The 15,330-nt window shown below is 36.1% G+C and overlaps 1 protein-coding gene across 2 annotated transcripts in view; it reads right to left on the bottom strand.

Annotated features, from left to right (window-relative positions):
• Positions 1-602: 602 nt before the first annotated feature.
• Positions 603-15,330, bottom strand: part of LOC146997834 (protein FAM200C-like) — a 94,615-nt gene continuing 79,887 nt past the window's right edge. For both annotated transcript variants that reach the window (XM_085816055.1, XM_085816056.1), the window contains exon 2: positions 603-2,471. In XM_085816055.1, the coding sequence (XP_085672181.1) occupies positions 664-1,314 (651 nt within the window). In that variant the 5' untranslated portion in view covers positions 1,315-2,471 and the 3' untranslated portion in view covers positions 603-663. The remainder of the gene's footprint in view (positions 2,472-15,330) is intronic.

Genomic DNA, 15,330 nt, shown 5'->3' with positions numbered 1-15,330 from the left:
CGCTTAAGTGTTTGTCGCCGATAGTTTATTGTTGCCACTCGGAAAAATGAGCGTGGAAATTAACGTTTCTGCAGTTTTTAATTAATGTCTCGGCCGATTAAAGCCGTACGAAGATGAGAATTGTATCGATGGATTCGGAGAATTTTTTGGAATCCTAGGATACTCGTCTCGAATTTCAACTTGGCGCCGTTCCGTAGATATTCGAGAAAAAAGATTTTAGCACGTAGCCAAATCTCTTTAATAAGGAAAACCCAAGAAAGAAAGTGGAAAATGTAGCGAAAACATAGAGGAAAATTAGTTTTTAATTAATATCTCGGCTAATTAAAGTCTCACGAAGAGGCAAATGGTCAAAATGGCGTGCCATTGACCTGCGGAATCCAACGGTGTGCTTCGCTAAGCCCGTGACTCAGCCGTTTCGGAGGAGATGATCCAAGTCCAAGTGCCGCTGATATGTCGTGGTCGGTGACTTTTCAAGGATTAAGCCAGTGTTTCTTAACCTTTTTCGCACAATGAACCACTTAAAAATTTTAAATATGTCATGGACCCCTCTGTGAAAAAAAATTGCTTAAACATCATTTATTACAAAATATATTCTGTTTTATTATTTAATTATTTTAATATTTTTATTTCAATAGTATAAAAAATTTGAAGAAATTAAAATTTTTAATGTGAAGGCTGTTGCTGCTTTTCCTTGATTAACAGATTGAATTGAGGGATGGTTTTCGACAAAGCAACGCGCTTATCATGTTCGACATTCAGTTTATTTTGATGTTTTGTTTTTATTGTGACATGTGTAGAAAATCCCGCTTCGCAAAGATATACTGTAGCAAACGGAATAATGGCTGCCATAGCTGGTTTTACAGGCAATGGGTAGGCTTCTCTTAAAGAAGACCAAAACTCTCCAAGAGTTTTTGAATCGAAATCCATTTTTAACAAGGACTTTGCTTTAAAATCAATTAGCTCATCTTTGGCAAGGTTCATGTTATTGATACAGTCAATATCACAAAGAAAAGGATTACGAATCCACAGCTCTTCTTTTATATTTATTCCATCCGAATTGAAATATTTTTCAAATGAAGCTTGAAGTACTTCCAGGTGTTCACAGATTTCATTTTTCAAGTTATTCGATAACAAACTATCTTTCCGAGATCCATTCTCAAAAAGCACTTCGTCCAACATTTGAAAGTTTGCATATATCCCATTTTGAATTCTAATTTTCCAAAGTGACATTTTCAATAAAAATGTCTGTAGTTTCTCAGTGGCATCCATAATTGTTGTATCAGGCCCTTGAATTGAAAGACATATATCGTTCATGTGGTTAAAAATGTCTGCCAGTTAAACCAATTTACATATAAAATCTTTTTTCTTGAAATATTCGAAGAGTGATGAGTTATCGTTTTCTTCTAAAAAAAGTGATACTTCTGTCTTCAACATGAAGATTCGTTTCAAAACCTGCCCTCGTGACAGCCAGCTCCCTTCCGTGTGGTGCAGAAGTACCTCATGTTCTGCGTTCATTTCTTGACACAGTGTTTTAAAAAGACGATGATTAAGAGCTCTATTTCTAATAAAATTCACAGTTTTAATAATTATTGACAATACTTCTTTTAAGCTGGAAGAGATTTTGTAGCCAGTGCATGTCTATGTAAAAAACAATGTGTAACAATAACATTAGGAGTCTCTTTTTTTACCAAATGGGAAAAACCAGATTTATTGCCAAGCATCGCAGGTGCTCCATCCGTACAAAGTGAATGAAGTTTTTGTTTCCAGTCGAAGTCGTGTTTGGAAAAGAAAACATTTAAAATCGCTAAAACATCAACTGCCTTTGAAGTTTGCAAAAGAGGCTCACAAAATAAGAATTCTTCTTTGATAGTATCAGCAGACACGTAACGAACAAAAACAAGAAGTTGACTACAATTCGAGATGTCTGTAGTTTCATCCAGTTGCATACTAAAGGGAAATGGCGATGCTTTCAATTCATCGATGATCTATTTCAAGATATTGCCAGAAATTTCAACTATTCTTGAATGTATTACATCCTTGGACAATGGAATAGCCTCAAGTTTTTTTCTCTGTTCCAGTCCACAAACTAATACAACCATTTCCAACGCATATGGCTTAATTAATGTCTCTCCAATAGTATGCGGTTTCTTATTTTTGGCAATACGATATGCAACTCTGAAAGATGCCTCAACCAAAGGTTTTTGTGAAATACCAAATCCAAGGTTGGTTAATGTTCCAGATTTCGAAAACTGGGCTTTCTGTTTTGTAAAAAATTCTAGATCTTTAGATGCATTTTCAGGATGAAGAGATTTGAGATGCTCTATCAATTTTGCCAGTTTCATACTGGCGTTTGCCAAAACTTTTCCATACAGAAAGCATTGTGGCTTTTCAACACCGTCCGACTCCTTCATGCAGCAGAATCCATATTTTACATAATTTTCATCATACTTCCTTTTTTTGGACATTTTGGGCTACAAAAAAAAATCAAATAATCAAATAAAACATTAAGAACAAATATTAAGACACAGAAAAACACTTGTAAAAAAAAAAAAAAAAAAAAAAAAAAAAAACTTTAATTACAACTTAGAAAAAAGTAAAACAAAAATTTTTTTAAAAAAATTTGCAAGAACTTTGCGGAACTGATTTTAACGTCACTTTATTTCCAAGTGAAGTAAAATTCAAAGGCTACTTTGTGTTTCTAAAAATTTCAAATTTTATATGTTTTCCGAATGTTCTTTTCCTCGTATTGTGGAGGTCTCTATTATTGGGAAATGGCAGACAGACGGCTTACAGAGGTTGCCCGTGACAAAAAAAGTTTTTTTTTTTTAAATATTGATGCAAACATTTTAAAAATTAGGAGCAGTCGGCGGGCCCCCAAAATATGACTCATGGACCCCCAAGAGGTCCATGAACCACAGGTTAAGAAACACTAGATTAAGCGAAGTTCACACACAACATTTATTTCGATGATTAAACACTATATAAAATATTATATACATATTTCAAGTCCAAGTGTCGCTGATATGCCGCGAATATCATACTACTTGTATGACGTGTTCCGGCTCTTTGAAATAACTGCCCTGTGGGCCGCTTGACAGTAAAGTTTTCCTGGTGTTTGAAAGCGAGGCTTTCATGACGAGAAGGGGAGACCGCAAGACAGCACAGGTCTGAGAAATAATAAAACAGTACGTCCTAGAGTGGGAATAATAAACTGATGATAGGCAGTGACGTCATATCCAGTCCAGAAAATAAACGACAAATTTAGGTGGGAAAAATCCGATTTTCGGCAAACACATGAGCTGCAAGAGGTCGGTGATATCTGTCCTCATTCAGTAACTCATAATGGAAGGTTCCAAAATAAGTAAGAAAATAGCATTGTTTGGCAGAGTTCCTACGAATTTCCTACGAGGGGTAATCCCAAAAAGAGTTTACAAGGCAAATGAAAAAGTATTTATTAACAATAGAAACAAGATACAATTGGGAATCAAGAGACACATCTGGCCTTCACTTTTCCACATACTCGCCAAACCTGTTTAGGCATTTGTCAGAACGTTCGACCGACTTGTTTATCTCGTCTTGGTAGTAATCAGGGCCCTGCTCATTGAGCCATTTCTCGGCAGCTGTTTTCACTGCATAGTCTGAGGTGAACCGTGTTCCGGATAAGTATCGCTTCAACGATGAAATAGTCACTTGGAGCCAAATCGGGGCTGTATGGGGGCTGATTCCAGACCTCCCACTTGAACCTTTGCAGCAATTCCTGAGTCTGGCGAGCTGTATGGGGCCTGGCATTGTCATGCAGAAGAATGACGCCTTTGCTCAGTAATCCAAGCCGTTTGCGTCGGATGGCTTTACGCAATTTTGTTAAGGTGGCACAATAACGATCGGCCTTAATGGTATGGCCATGCTCCAAATACTCGATTAGGATAACACCAGTCGTATTCCAGAAAACGGTTGCCATCACTTTACTGGCAGAGGGTGTGACTTTAAACTTCTTCCTCGTCGGTGATCCAGCGTGTTTCCACTCCATCGGGGCTCTTTTGGATGTGGGGGTGAAGTGATGAAGCCATGTTTCATCACCGGTAACGATGCGATCAATGAAGTATTGGCCGTCTGAATGGTATCGCTGAAGAAATGTGAGGCTGCACATCATTCGAGTGGCCTTATGCTCCGCGGACAACGCACGTGGAACCCAGCGGGCACAAACTTTGGAATATCGCAACTCATCGGTTACGATACGCTGAACGCTACCATAACTCAGGTTCAACTCTGAGGCAATCTCACGCGCGGTTACTCGTCGATCCTTTTGGATGATTTCTTCAACACGTGGCGTGTTGATATCCGGCGAGACCACTTTTCTAGACGTCGTGCCATTACTGTCGCTCTTACGTGTCTGCGTATTGACGCTACTTACTCGTAGAACCGCTGTTGGACAACTAGCGCCATCTGTTACAACTAGCCCTGGGTGGAAATATTCGCTCCACAATTATTACGTTTCAAATGCTTCTGCTTGTAAACTTTTTTTGGATCATCCCTCGTATTTGTTAGAAGGAGATAGTCTTTTATATATTCAAATTTCAGATCCTGATGAAATTGCTCGTTTCTCACAAAGTAGTGTGCATTTGTCATGCATCTGAGGATTTTAGACTGTAGAATTTGAAGCTGGTTAATGTTTTGCTTCCGTTGCAGCGGCCCAGGCAGGGAAGACACAAGTCATTATTTGTCTTATGACTGAGTGATAGATATGCCTTTTCTTGCCCAAGTCCAATCTTGAGTATTTACCTTGTAGTGGGAGAAGGCAGTGGAAAACATAATTAGCTTTCTTCTTGACATGTTGAATGTGATTTCCCCAGGTGAGGCTATCATTAATTATGATTCCGAGATATTTTGCTTGTATGACTGTCGGGAACGGCTCATTAAAGGAGGAAATGATGTTACTTCACCCCATATATATATGCGGCTTAAGTGTCTGTTTGTCGCCGAATAGTTCATTGGTTGCTTGCATAACTGTACTAGCCAACAGGGTGAAGTTGCCACGGCACAGGGTTGCCGTTTCAATTGAGACAATTTCCTGTAAAACTTGCCTTTGCTATGATCATCAATATGTCTCAGGGCCAAACGCTTAAGCGCGTTGGCATTTTTTTTTTACCTGAGCCTGCATTTGGACATAGTCAACATTATATTGCCTGTTGAAGAGTTCGTGAAAGAACGGACGTAAAATTAAAAATAATTGATGGTCCTCTGCAAGGCGAGCTTAAAAACGATGGAAAGATCTACACAAGAAATGTTTTGCACAAAGAGATCTTTGACATGCGAATTAACATTTGATTATTTAAATCATCTTTATTCTGTTTTTGTCTGTTTGAGCTAGCGGTGTCTCTTAAGAAATGTACCACCAGTGATTTCTTTCATTGCACTCTACTTTAAGCAATTAAGCAAGTAGAATGGGGAAACCCCGTGGGGCAATAAGCGAAGGGGTGTCCTCGCTGCCTGTCCTGGGTAATTCCTTTTGAATTAGCAGACACCATTGAACAAATAATTTTAATTACAATTTATAATATCTAGAGCAGCGGTCATTTCGTATGACCGCCGGGCTTTCTATTTAAGTTATATATTCATTAATGATCGATATTTACAAAGAGCTTTAACAATAATAACGATTTTTGTTTTTGGTAGAGTTTACTTTTTTTTTAACATTAATGATGAGAATCTGGCTGCTTTATCATTAATTAGAATCCCATAGGAGGCATGGATGCTATTAAGTGCATACTATCGGTGCGGCATAGTAGAACTTAAAAATACTGGCGAAATGAAAGTCTTTTCGAGTCGTTTAGTGGTAGGTGAAAAGAGGTGGGAAAACCTCGGATCCTTTTCATCAATGTCTTGCTCTTAAAACTGGAGCGGAGCTGCACACTTAATCTATACTTGTACGACCAACGGTAAAACTCTGATGAAATACCCATTTCTGCCTGTGCCTGTCACTAAGTAGATTGTCCACTTGCCCAAGGCACTCGACGTGGTAAAATTCAGTGAAATCCAGCAATTTGTTGTCAGCTGATTGCTCCCCTTTTTTTCTCCATCTTCTCTTCTGTGTTACATGATCGTCTTTGGCAATTTGCTTGTCGGTGAGGGTTCGAATCCGGGCAAGTTGCCATCATATTCCAGCCATTTTGAAAAAAAAAAATTTTTTTGATCGTTTTTCTGAACTTCAGGCACACTGCTTGCAATCTAAGCTAAACTACCGGTGATTACACATTGTGTCTATATGGCACTAAGAAAAAATTTCGCCTTCTTCAGTGTCTATACGATTTCACAACAGCTGCTGGTTTGGCATTTTGTCCTGCGACAGTGAGCTCATAGCTTGCATCTAAGGTTCAATACTTGTGATAAATGGTTTAAGGTCTTAGTTTTTTTTGTCAATGAATTTACGTAAATTCTGTTTGACAGGCGATTGCCACTAGTTCCACCTGACTGTCTCAATGTCCCCTCGGACCACAGATTGCATTAACCTGCTCACATTAAGGGGCACGTATCTTGCAAAATTTTCTGTCTTTAGCTGTTAACAGATTCAGTTGCGTAGGATGGTGCATTGTCAAAGACTAAGATTGCTTGGTAAAAATTTTCTTTAGAACCACCGTTGAAAAACGATTTGGTTAACCCTTTAACTGTCAAGTTATTTTGATGATTTGGGTACACAAATTGTCAAATTTTTTTATTGCAAAAACCAAATGTTTAGTACAAAATAAAATATACTTAAATAGTTAAAAATTGATATTTTGACGTACATGGGTAAAATTTTTAAAGTTTTGTAGCCACTGCATATTTGCTTTGAGGCGGCTGCCACTCAACATGGCAGTTGCAAAGTTCGCGTCTAGTGGAGCATTATTTTCTAAAAATGAAAAAAATTAATTATTTTCTAAAACATAAATAAATATAAGTGAATACCTATTAGTAGTTCAGTAATTCAGTTTTGTGTGGTACAACTGGAAACACTTTTCCAAGCACAAACCAACTCCACAATCACTACACCAGAATCGTGATTCCTTCCTTATCTTTTCCCCATTTTTATCCTTTTTCGAACAACACACTTTGCACTGTCTTGTAGGCTCACGTTTCGCAGGAGTAAGAGGAAAATGGGATATAAAATGTCGTTCAGTAAGACGGGCAGGGTTATGTATTGTAGGTGGTCTGCCAACATTCTTTTGTTCAGAAGCTGCATCATCATATTTATGTAAAAGCTCTTCTACAACTTGGATTCGAAATTCTAAAAATGTAATACGTTTCCCAACTACATTTTTATAGAGCAAATATGAGTTCCAAAGTACCTTGTCTAGTAAATGTAAAAATATCTTTTTATAATATTTTTTCTGACGTTTTCGGATTGTTGGATGAAAGGATATTTCCTGATCACAGCGATCTACACCACCCATAGTTAGACCGTAATTAGAAACAATCTTCGGCTTGAGTATATCTCCATTTTTTATTTTTGAGGCTGACCATGGAAGTATCATGAATACTGCTCATCAAACACACATCCTTCCCCTTCGGTTGAAGAATCTAAATCATCTATATAACGTTTCAAAGAACTGGAGGCTATTTTACAACAAAAAGACCCCATGCACTTTGAACCAAATAACCTCTAACCTTTGAAATCTTCAGTAAAGTGCTGTCATCTATTGAACTGAGCGCACATTAACTTTTCCCGAGATACAGACGGGTTTGACAAAGAGATGAAGCCGAAATAAACGTCTCCCGATATATATTCGGGTATAACAATACGATGCACTCAAAAAAAAAAAAAAAAAAAAATTACCCCGAGTAATACTCGGGCGTGACATTTTCGAACACCAGTGCTGTACCCGAAATTATCTCGGGCATGACAGTTAAAAGGTTAAGCCATCTCTTTGTCTGTTTGAATTAGGAAAAGTTAGATTGGTTGCTTCCATGCTATCAGAAAGGCAAAAAAGTTCAAGGTCTTAAGAAGAAATACCCAAGTATTCCTTCTACAGACCTTGGATTTTTTGCGCTTTTTCAAAGGCATGTAGTTTTAGTTTATGACTTCCTGTCGCGTTAGAGTAGGTCATAATTACTACACACGATTTACTGATTTTGCGACCATATTTTTCGAGTGCAATAAGCTTTATTGTCATGTATTACCATTAGCTAGACTCATTGATATTATACATTTGCTCCGAAAGTAATCTTTCGGCCACAATTAACTCATAACTCTCTGAAAAAAATCCTTTAACTCCCCCAGTTTAAAGTTCATCGTGCACTTCATGCTCCGAGACTGCGGAAACCATTCTGACGAAACCATCCTTTATCTCGTCTTCATATCCACATTTTTTTAAACATAAGTTTGCCTTTTACTGCATAAACAATTCTATGTACAAATTTTCTGCGGTTTTTGTTATTTATACCACTGTAATGTAGATTTATTTAAATCCTCGTAGATTGATATTCTCTAGTTTTCACGTTTTGTTTTCATTTATGCAGCCAAATGACAGCTTTTCTGCTTTTCCCCCCTCCCCCGTTAGCGGTTTTTGCTCGATATGTTATCTAGTTTTAAGATCATTTCGACTATTTGGCGACTGGAAAGTACTATTTGACGCTTTAAGAATTTTTTCTGTAATTTTTCACTCAAAAATAAAGTAAATTTACTCGAAATAGTAGTATTACTGATCATCGCAAAATATACTTGACATAAAAGCCATGAAACCAAAAATAATATGCATAAGAGACTTAATTTTCATAAAAATTTGAAGAAATGGAGGAAATGAGTTAGACACATTAAGCTAGGGTGACAGAAGTGAAGACAATAGGGTAGCACTTTTAAATTATTAATTATTAATCATATGGTTACCTGCTGTTTATTTTTGTTTACATTACAGACCAAATGAAACAAAGATTAACAGTTGATTTATTTTTTAAATTGAGTAACTTACTTTTAACCGATTATTTAACAATTTTTATATATTTAGAATTCGAAGAATTGTGGAGAGGGGGGAAACTCAAAAATTATCATAATATCATTTGTCATCATTACTGGTATTCCAAGCGTTTTTCTTGGCCATTTTGTACATATCGTAAACAGTTTTGTTTTGGCTTATGATGATAATTTTGCCGTCATTTCTCAATATAGAAAGTTAACTTTTATTATATGGAGTTCGCTAACATGCACTTAGTTAACTAGGAGCCTACGTATTTTATGTTAATTATAATATGGGTTAGTTTTCTTTCCTATGTTTTTTTAACAGTCTTCTGACTAACCATGTGCAACGTCCAAGAACCCAGTTTACCCTTGTTAATGCGAAGCTGACTACTTTAACGCTTTTACTTAAAAAACAGTAATAAGCATTTTACTTTTTCCCCTAGGTTCTAAACTACTTACAACATTTAATTCCATAGCTGAAACAATGACTATTTCACTTAAGGATGTGTATGTTTGAAACGTAGACACTTGTTCTATAGCAATGACAACTACAGTTTTGAATAAGGAATTCCAAACATTTTTTAGAAAATAACAGGACATTTTTCTTGAGAAAGACAATAAAAAAGCTACCTAAATACATTTAGACTCCTGATAAACGAATACACATTAAGAATAGCAACTTATGACGTGGAAGTAAAGAAGCATATTTTATGCGAGAAGCATTATATATAGCTTTTATTAATAATAAGACAAAAGCTGATATGGAGAAGGTACACACATTTTTAAAACGATTTAAATAAAGAATTAAAATAAAATTTTTGGAATAAAAATTTCAGGCAACAGAATATTGGAATTATTTGAAATGAGAAATATTGTCTGCCACTTTTAAATTCATTCTTCTTTCAAAATATTTCATGTAAACAAGCTGTGGATTGAAGGATATGATTTTGCGCTTCCCGAAGAGAAACGGGCTTATTCCATAACTCAGAAACCTTGTGAAATGTATGGTGTTAAAATTTTTAAGTTCAAAATTATTAATCGGAAAGGGAAAAACTGTTAATCATTACTTTTACATAGAAAGAAGATTCGGAAGGAATATATGAAAATGATATGTACTATTTCTAATGTTCCTAATGTTATCGTTTATAATTAGAGGAAATCAATCGACGCAAAAATCCATTGCAATCCTTACACTCTACAATACATTTGTTGCAACAATAAATAAAATGGTAAATGAATATTTACAACTTAAAAAGCTAAAAAACAGAATGATCTCCAGCTTTTGCCGAGGCATGTATGTCAACACAGATAATTTTGTAGAACCCTGTCTGAAAACTATTTCTGAGGAGATACCATTGTGGCCCTTGATGAAACATCGGTTTAGATAAATGACTGCAACAAAGAAAAAGTCCCTCTATTATTGAAAACAAAGAGCAAAAAATGTACAGACCTGGTTACGTCAGTGAAAAGAAAGTTCCAGTAAAAGATTTATGATGCTCTTACAATGGGAATTTTTTTTTTAAAGGAGAGTGGAATACCATGTAAAACACAACATAATATCCGATATTTACAGAAGAAGTTCCATTTCTTTATCGCAACGACGGAGTGAAATTTCATCAAGACCAAGCAACAAGTCATACTTTGAAAAGTACCACTGCATTCCTTGAAGAAATTAAGACTGATAGAGGTATTGCGTATATACCTTTTCAACGTATTCCTGCCTAAGGAATAATGTGCCTAGCTCTTCCTAAACGCAAACCCACCATGATTGATGGATTCTGGAAAGTAGTGAAAGAGGAATGGGAATCAATAGCCCTGGAAATTTTACAAAAGGTCTTCTATCACGGAAATCAGGTTGCAGACTTATAGTCCAGGGAAAAAAAAAAAAAAAAACTTTTTAAAAAAACATTCTTTACATTTTAAACATAAATTATACGGATCGAGATTGCTCTAAAAATGTGTAAACACCGTCTGCATTTATGAAAAACGACGAAAGGTCGGGAACAAGGGAAAGAAGGGATTATGGTTTTAAGGTACTATTCTTTTTTAAACGATAGGTCTTGGCCAGTTTATTTTACCTCTATCGGAATACTAATCAAAGAAGGGGGTCAGAAATCGGAAAAACTGAGAACGATTATTTTTCTAAATTGCATATCTTACTTTTAAATGAATTGTATCTCATTCACAACAATGGACAGAGTTTTATTTACAGAAAGCTAAAACAAAGCTGAAAATAAATCTGAAAGCTACATTATGCCTAAAAAGGCGTTTCTTTAACGTTTTGTATGTTACTTTATTTATTAAATATCATGTTCATTGCAGTTAAACCACAAAGTTAAATTCAACGGCAATATCACAAGATAATTTTAAAATGAGCAAAGCTTTAGAATTTTTTTCCCCCCGTACAGTGTTGCCATTGCTCGCTTTGAAATCGTTGAGTTGTTAATCAAAAATTCGTTAGTGTTACAAAATATGAAACTGATAATAAAACAAATTTCAAATTCAGAATTTGGGCTTCCAAATGACCATATTCAGTAGAAGATTACGTTATTCAAAATTGGATAGCTCTAGGTACCGTTGTTTTATCCCATTAAGAGAAACATACTTACATTTATGGAGATTCTTCAGTGTTTAATTTCTTTAAATATAACACAGGGCAATACTATTTGGTGGCAACATTTAAAAAGTGAACCACATTTATAGTGAACCAACGCAAATTGCCAAAAGAAAATTAATAGTCTTTCAGGGCAACTTGCCCTTTTGGACTAACAAAAGAATATAAGTGCCTCCGAACTTTCTATTACTACTCTTAATCTCTCGACAAGACTCACGGCTTGACAGATTTCAAAAGCTATTATTCCGCAAAGTGCATAATTTCAAATGTCCATGCCTTACGTGGGATTCGAATCCGAGACCAAAGAAGTGTTAATCACTGAACCTTGGAATTATCATCCTAGAAATGCCAAGCCGTATGAATATTTCAGAATAGTATTCAGTTGGCGTAAGTTTTCAACAATGCCTCATGCCCTGTATAAGAATTCAAAGTGAGGCTATGCCTAGAATACATTAAAATATCTTTCATTTATTATTAGACCTTAAGCTATAAACCGATTATAAACAGACTAAGTGCCATGACGAGAGTCCTATTTTGATATATCAATTTGTACGATTATGGGTCATTGAGAACACTATCATGATAATGATGCAAGTAGAGATTTTCTTCGAGATAAAAGGCCTACCAGCGGCCGAGCGGTAAAGTCGCTGAACACTGGTAGTTCGTTCCGAGGTTCAAATCCTGGGGGCTCAAAATAACGGGCTGGCTGCATGGGCGTTTTCGTGGTTTCCCCATGTGTAACGTGTATAATAGCCAGTTTCCCTTAGAAAGTCCTCCAAGAAGGCATCCTCCCTTTAGGCATATAGCTCTCGAGGCTTTGCCATAATCACACACACATACATACACACACTTCGAGATAAAAACGAACAGCGTATAGTTGGCAGTAAAAACGTACGCATAGATACTAAGGGACAGTAGTTGAGAAGAAAATTTTTAGAATTTAGGGAAGCACCGAGTAGCAAAATTTAGGCATTGCAAAATTTTGAGAATTTAGTAAGGCGTTAAGTCGTAGATTTCAGGGGATGCAAAAATTTTGAGAATTTAAAGAGGCACAGGGTAGCAGAACTTAGAACCCAGAAAGACTGCGTCGAGGGCAAAATGGCTAGCGCCGGCTTTGTGAGAAATACAAGCAAGGAAGCAAATTATTGAATTAAAGTAAGAGGGGTAGAAAAGGTAGAACTTTTTTTTTTCAGAGTCATATGATATAGACGGGATAGTCAAATTCTTATTATCAAAATATTTTTTCTTCTTTTCAACATTGAAATGCATAAGCTTATTTACTTCCAACAACTGGTATTGCCTATCACATTTTTATAAACCCGGGAAGGAGAAAGAAGCTGTAAAAATTGTAATCATTACTTACACGTATTTGGATCTTGAAGGTACAACGAGCCTATAACGCACTAAGCACTTTTACCCATATATATATATCTGGAAGTAATATCGGAGGCTACTGGTAATGTTTGGCAGTTAAGCGTAAGACGCTCTGTTTAGGCTTAAAATGGAAAGAGGAAAGCTGAGTGAGTGTAGATATTCACCGAATGGAAACTTAAAAAACAAAACCTTAAAATAAAGGAAACAAAAGTCCTATTTTGAAAATAAAAAAAATAAATAAAGTGAGAGTCTTAGAAAACAGCAAATGTCAATACGAGGACAACTACCATTTGAAAAATACAATGAATTGTAGAATCATCAATTAGTAATTGCAGAGATTTCGGGATAAATTTTTTGGCCAGTTTTTCTCCAGGATTTTAAACAGGATATTTACAGGCAAAGTGAATTTTTCTTATTTTTCGAATAGATAGAATTATTAACTGCACATCGCAAATTTGCGCTGACGATAGTGATCACATTATTGACATCATCATTCGCAGGTAATGTAGTTGAAGCACTTATGCTTGCTTAAAGAAATGCTTGTAAAATCCTCAGTTTACGTGACACTCTATAGCTGGCGAAACTCACAGACTTTGCATTCTGTCGCAAATCGCAAAATCCAAGTAGGGCCATTCTATCGGTCCCCTTAGTCATGAGGGACAGCTGCTCCAGTCAGAAACTGAAAAATTGACATTGCAAATACCATGGCTGCGGCATTTGGGTTAGAAAAACAAAGAGGAAACCCTTTTATACTAAAATAGAACGCAGTGATCATGAGAGTAAAATAAATGCTGAATACAGCAGAATAATCCACAGCACTGAAAGAATTCCTCTACAGCCCAAAAAAAGCTTCTCTTCCTTAGTACTGAGGTTTTGAAATCATTCGAAACCTCGTTGCTAATAAGTGAAGGATTATGATTGCCATATCCAAGATGGCTATCAGAAACCTCCCGAGGAAACTGATAGTTATACCATGTAACACTGTCAACTGATATTTTATGAATCATTATTTTTAAGAGCAATGGAAGCGTTAAGTTAGCATCGCTATTCCCAATCATGGAACAGATCAGTGCAGTCAGCTGTCGATTTATCAGTTTTCCTTCATGCGCTGGAAATATTTTCGAACAAGTAAAACCTTCATGCTACGATGATTGAGTGGCTTCAATATTATAACCAGATCACTGAATATCGGTTTGGTTTCAGAGAGGGTCATAGCCTAACACATCAAACCTTGCATGGTGTAGAATCTATTACTGAAGGATAGAAACCCTTGCTGCGTGTTTCTCGAGATAGAGAAAAGCTTTTGATCATGTATATATATATTGAGATTTAAATATTGAGAAAAAAGAGCGAACATTTTTGAACTGGTTCAGTGCCTACTTTTGGGGACATTTGGCACTTCTTTCTTCATTGCTTGACGCTGTCCAACAGTTCTGCCATTCAGCTTTAGATTCGTCTGTTATGAGGTTTTTAGGTGCGAGCCATAGCACTGATAAGTTTTGTGCATTTTTGAGCTCTATCTGCTTCGTTGGCTAGGATGTCAGCCTCATCGTTGCCTTTTGTCCCTGCATGCGCTTTCAGCCAAGTGACAAAGAAATGATAATTTGGTGATTTTGAAGTTCTTTCTGAAATCACTTGGATTAATTTTGATCTGTGGTGCTGGTTTGTGATAGCGTGCATCGCTGAAAGATTATCTATGATTAGATATATCTATTATAGATATATGATTGTTTTAGGGAGTTTGTGATGCTGAATTTTATTGCTTTTAGGAGCGCTAATGACCGCACGTGCATTTTTGAGCTCTAGCTGCTTCTTTGGCTAGGATGTCAGCCTCATCGTTGCCTTTTGTCCCTGCATGCGCTTTCAGCCAAGTGACAAAGAAATGATAATTTGGTGATTTTGAAGTTCTTTCTGAAATCACTTGGATTAATTTTGATCTGTGGTCCTGCTTTGTGATAGCGTGCATCGCTGAAAGATTATCTATGATTAGATATATCTATTATAGATATATGATTGTTTTAGGGAGTTTATGATGCTGAATTTTATTGCTCTTAGTAGCGCTAATGACCGCACTGATGTGAAAAACTGAGAAAAGATGCAAAATAAAAATAAAAAAATGTATGCCCAAACACTTAACACTTCAGCGGGTATTCTAAACACATGCTGCTTTTTAAAATTTTTGTTTTGCTGTTGAATTGCATATGACGTAAGTGCTAAGAAAATTATGATCGATAACAAAGCTAAAAAGACAAGATAAAAAAAAAAAAAAAAAAAAAAAACCACGTGTCTAGGAGTAATTATAATAACAGACTGGTAGACTGCGAGATCAACGAGAGTGTAAAAAACCTTATCAAATCCTTTTGGATGACGGTTAAAATCTAAAAACTTTCAGATTTTTTTTTTTTTTTTTTTT

The sequence above is a fragment of the Stegodyphus dumicola genome, chromosome 4, assembly GCF_044657685.1.
Source record: "Stegodyphus dumicola isolate Sdum_Otavi_A_Nest chromosome 4, ASM4465768v1".
NCBI classification, from domain to species: Eukaryota; Metazoa; Arthropoda; class Arachnida; order Araneae; family Eresidae; genus Stegodyphus; species Stegodyphus dumicola.
Note: the sequence above shows the minus strand (reverse complement) of the source record. Positions and strands in the feature narration are given on the sequence as shown.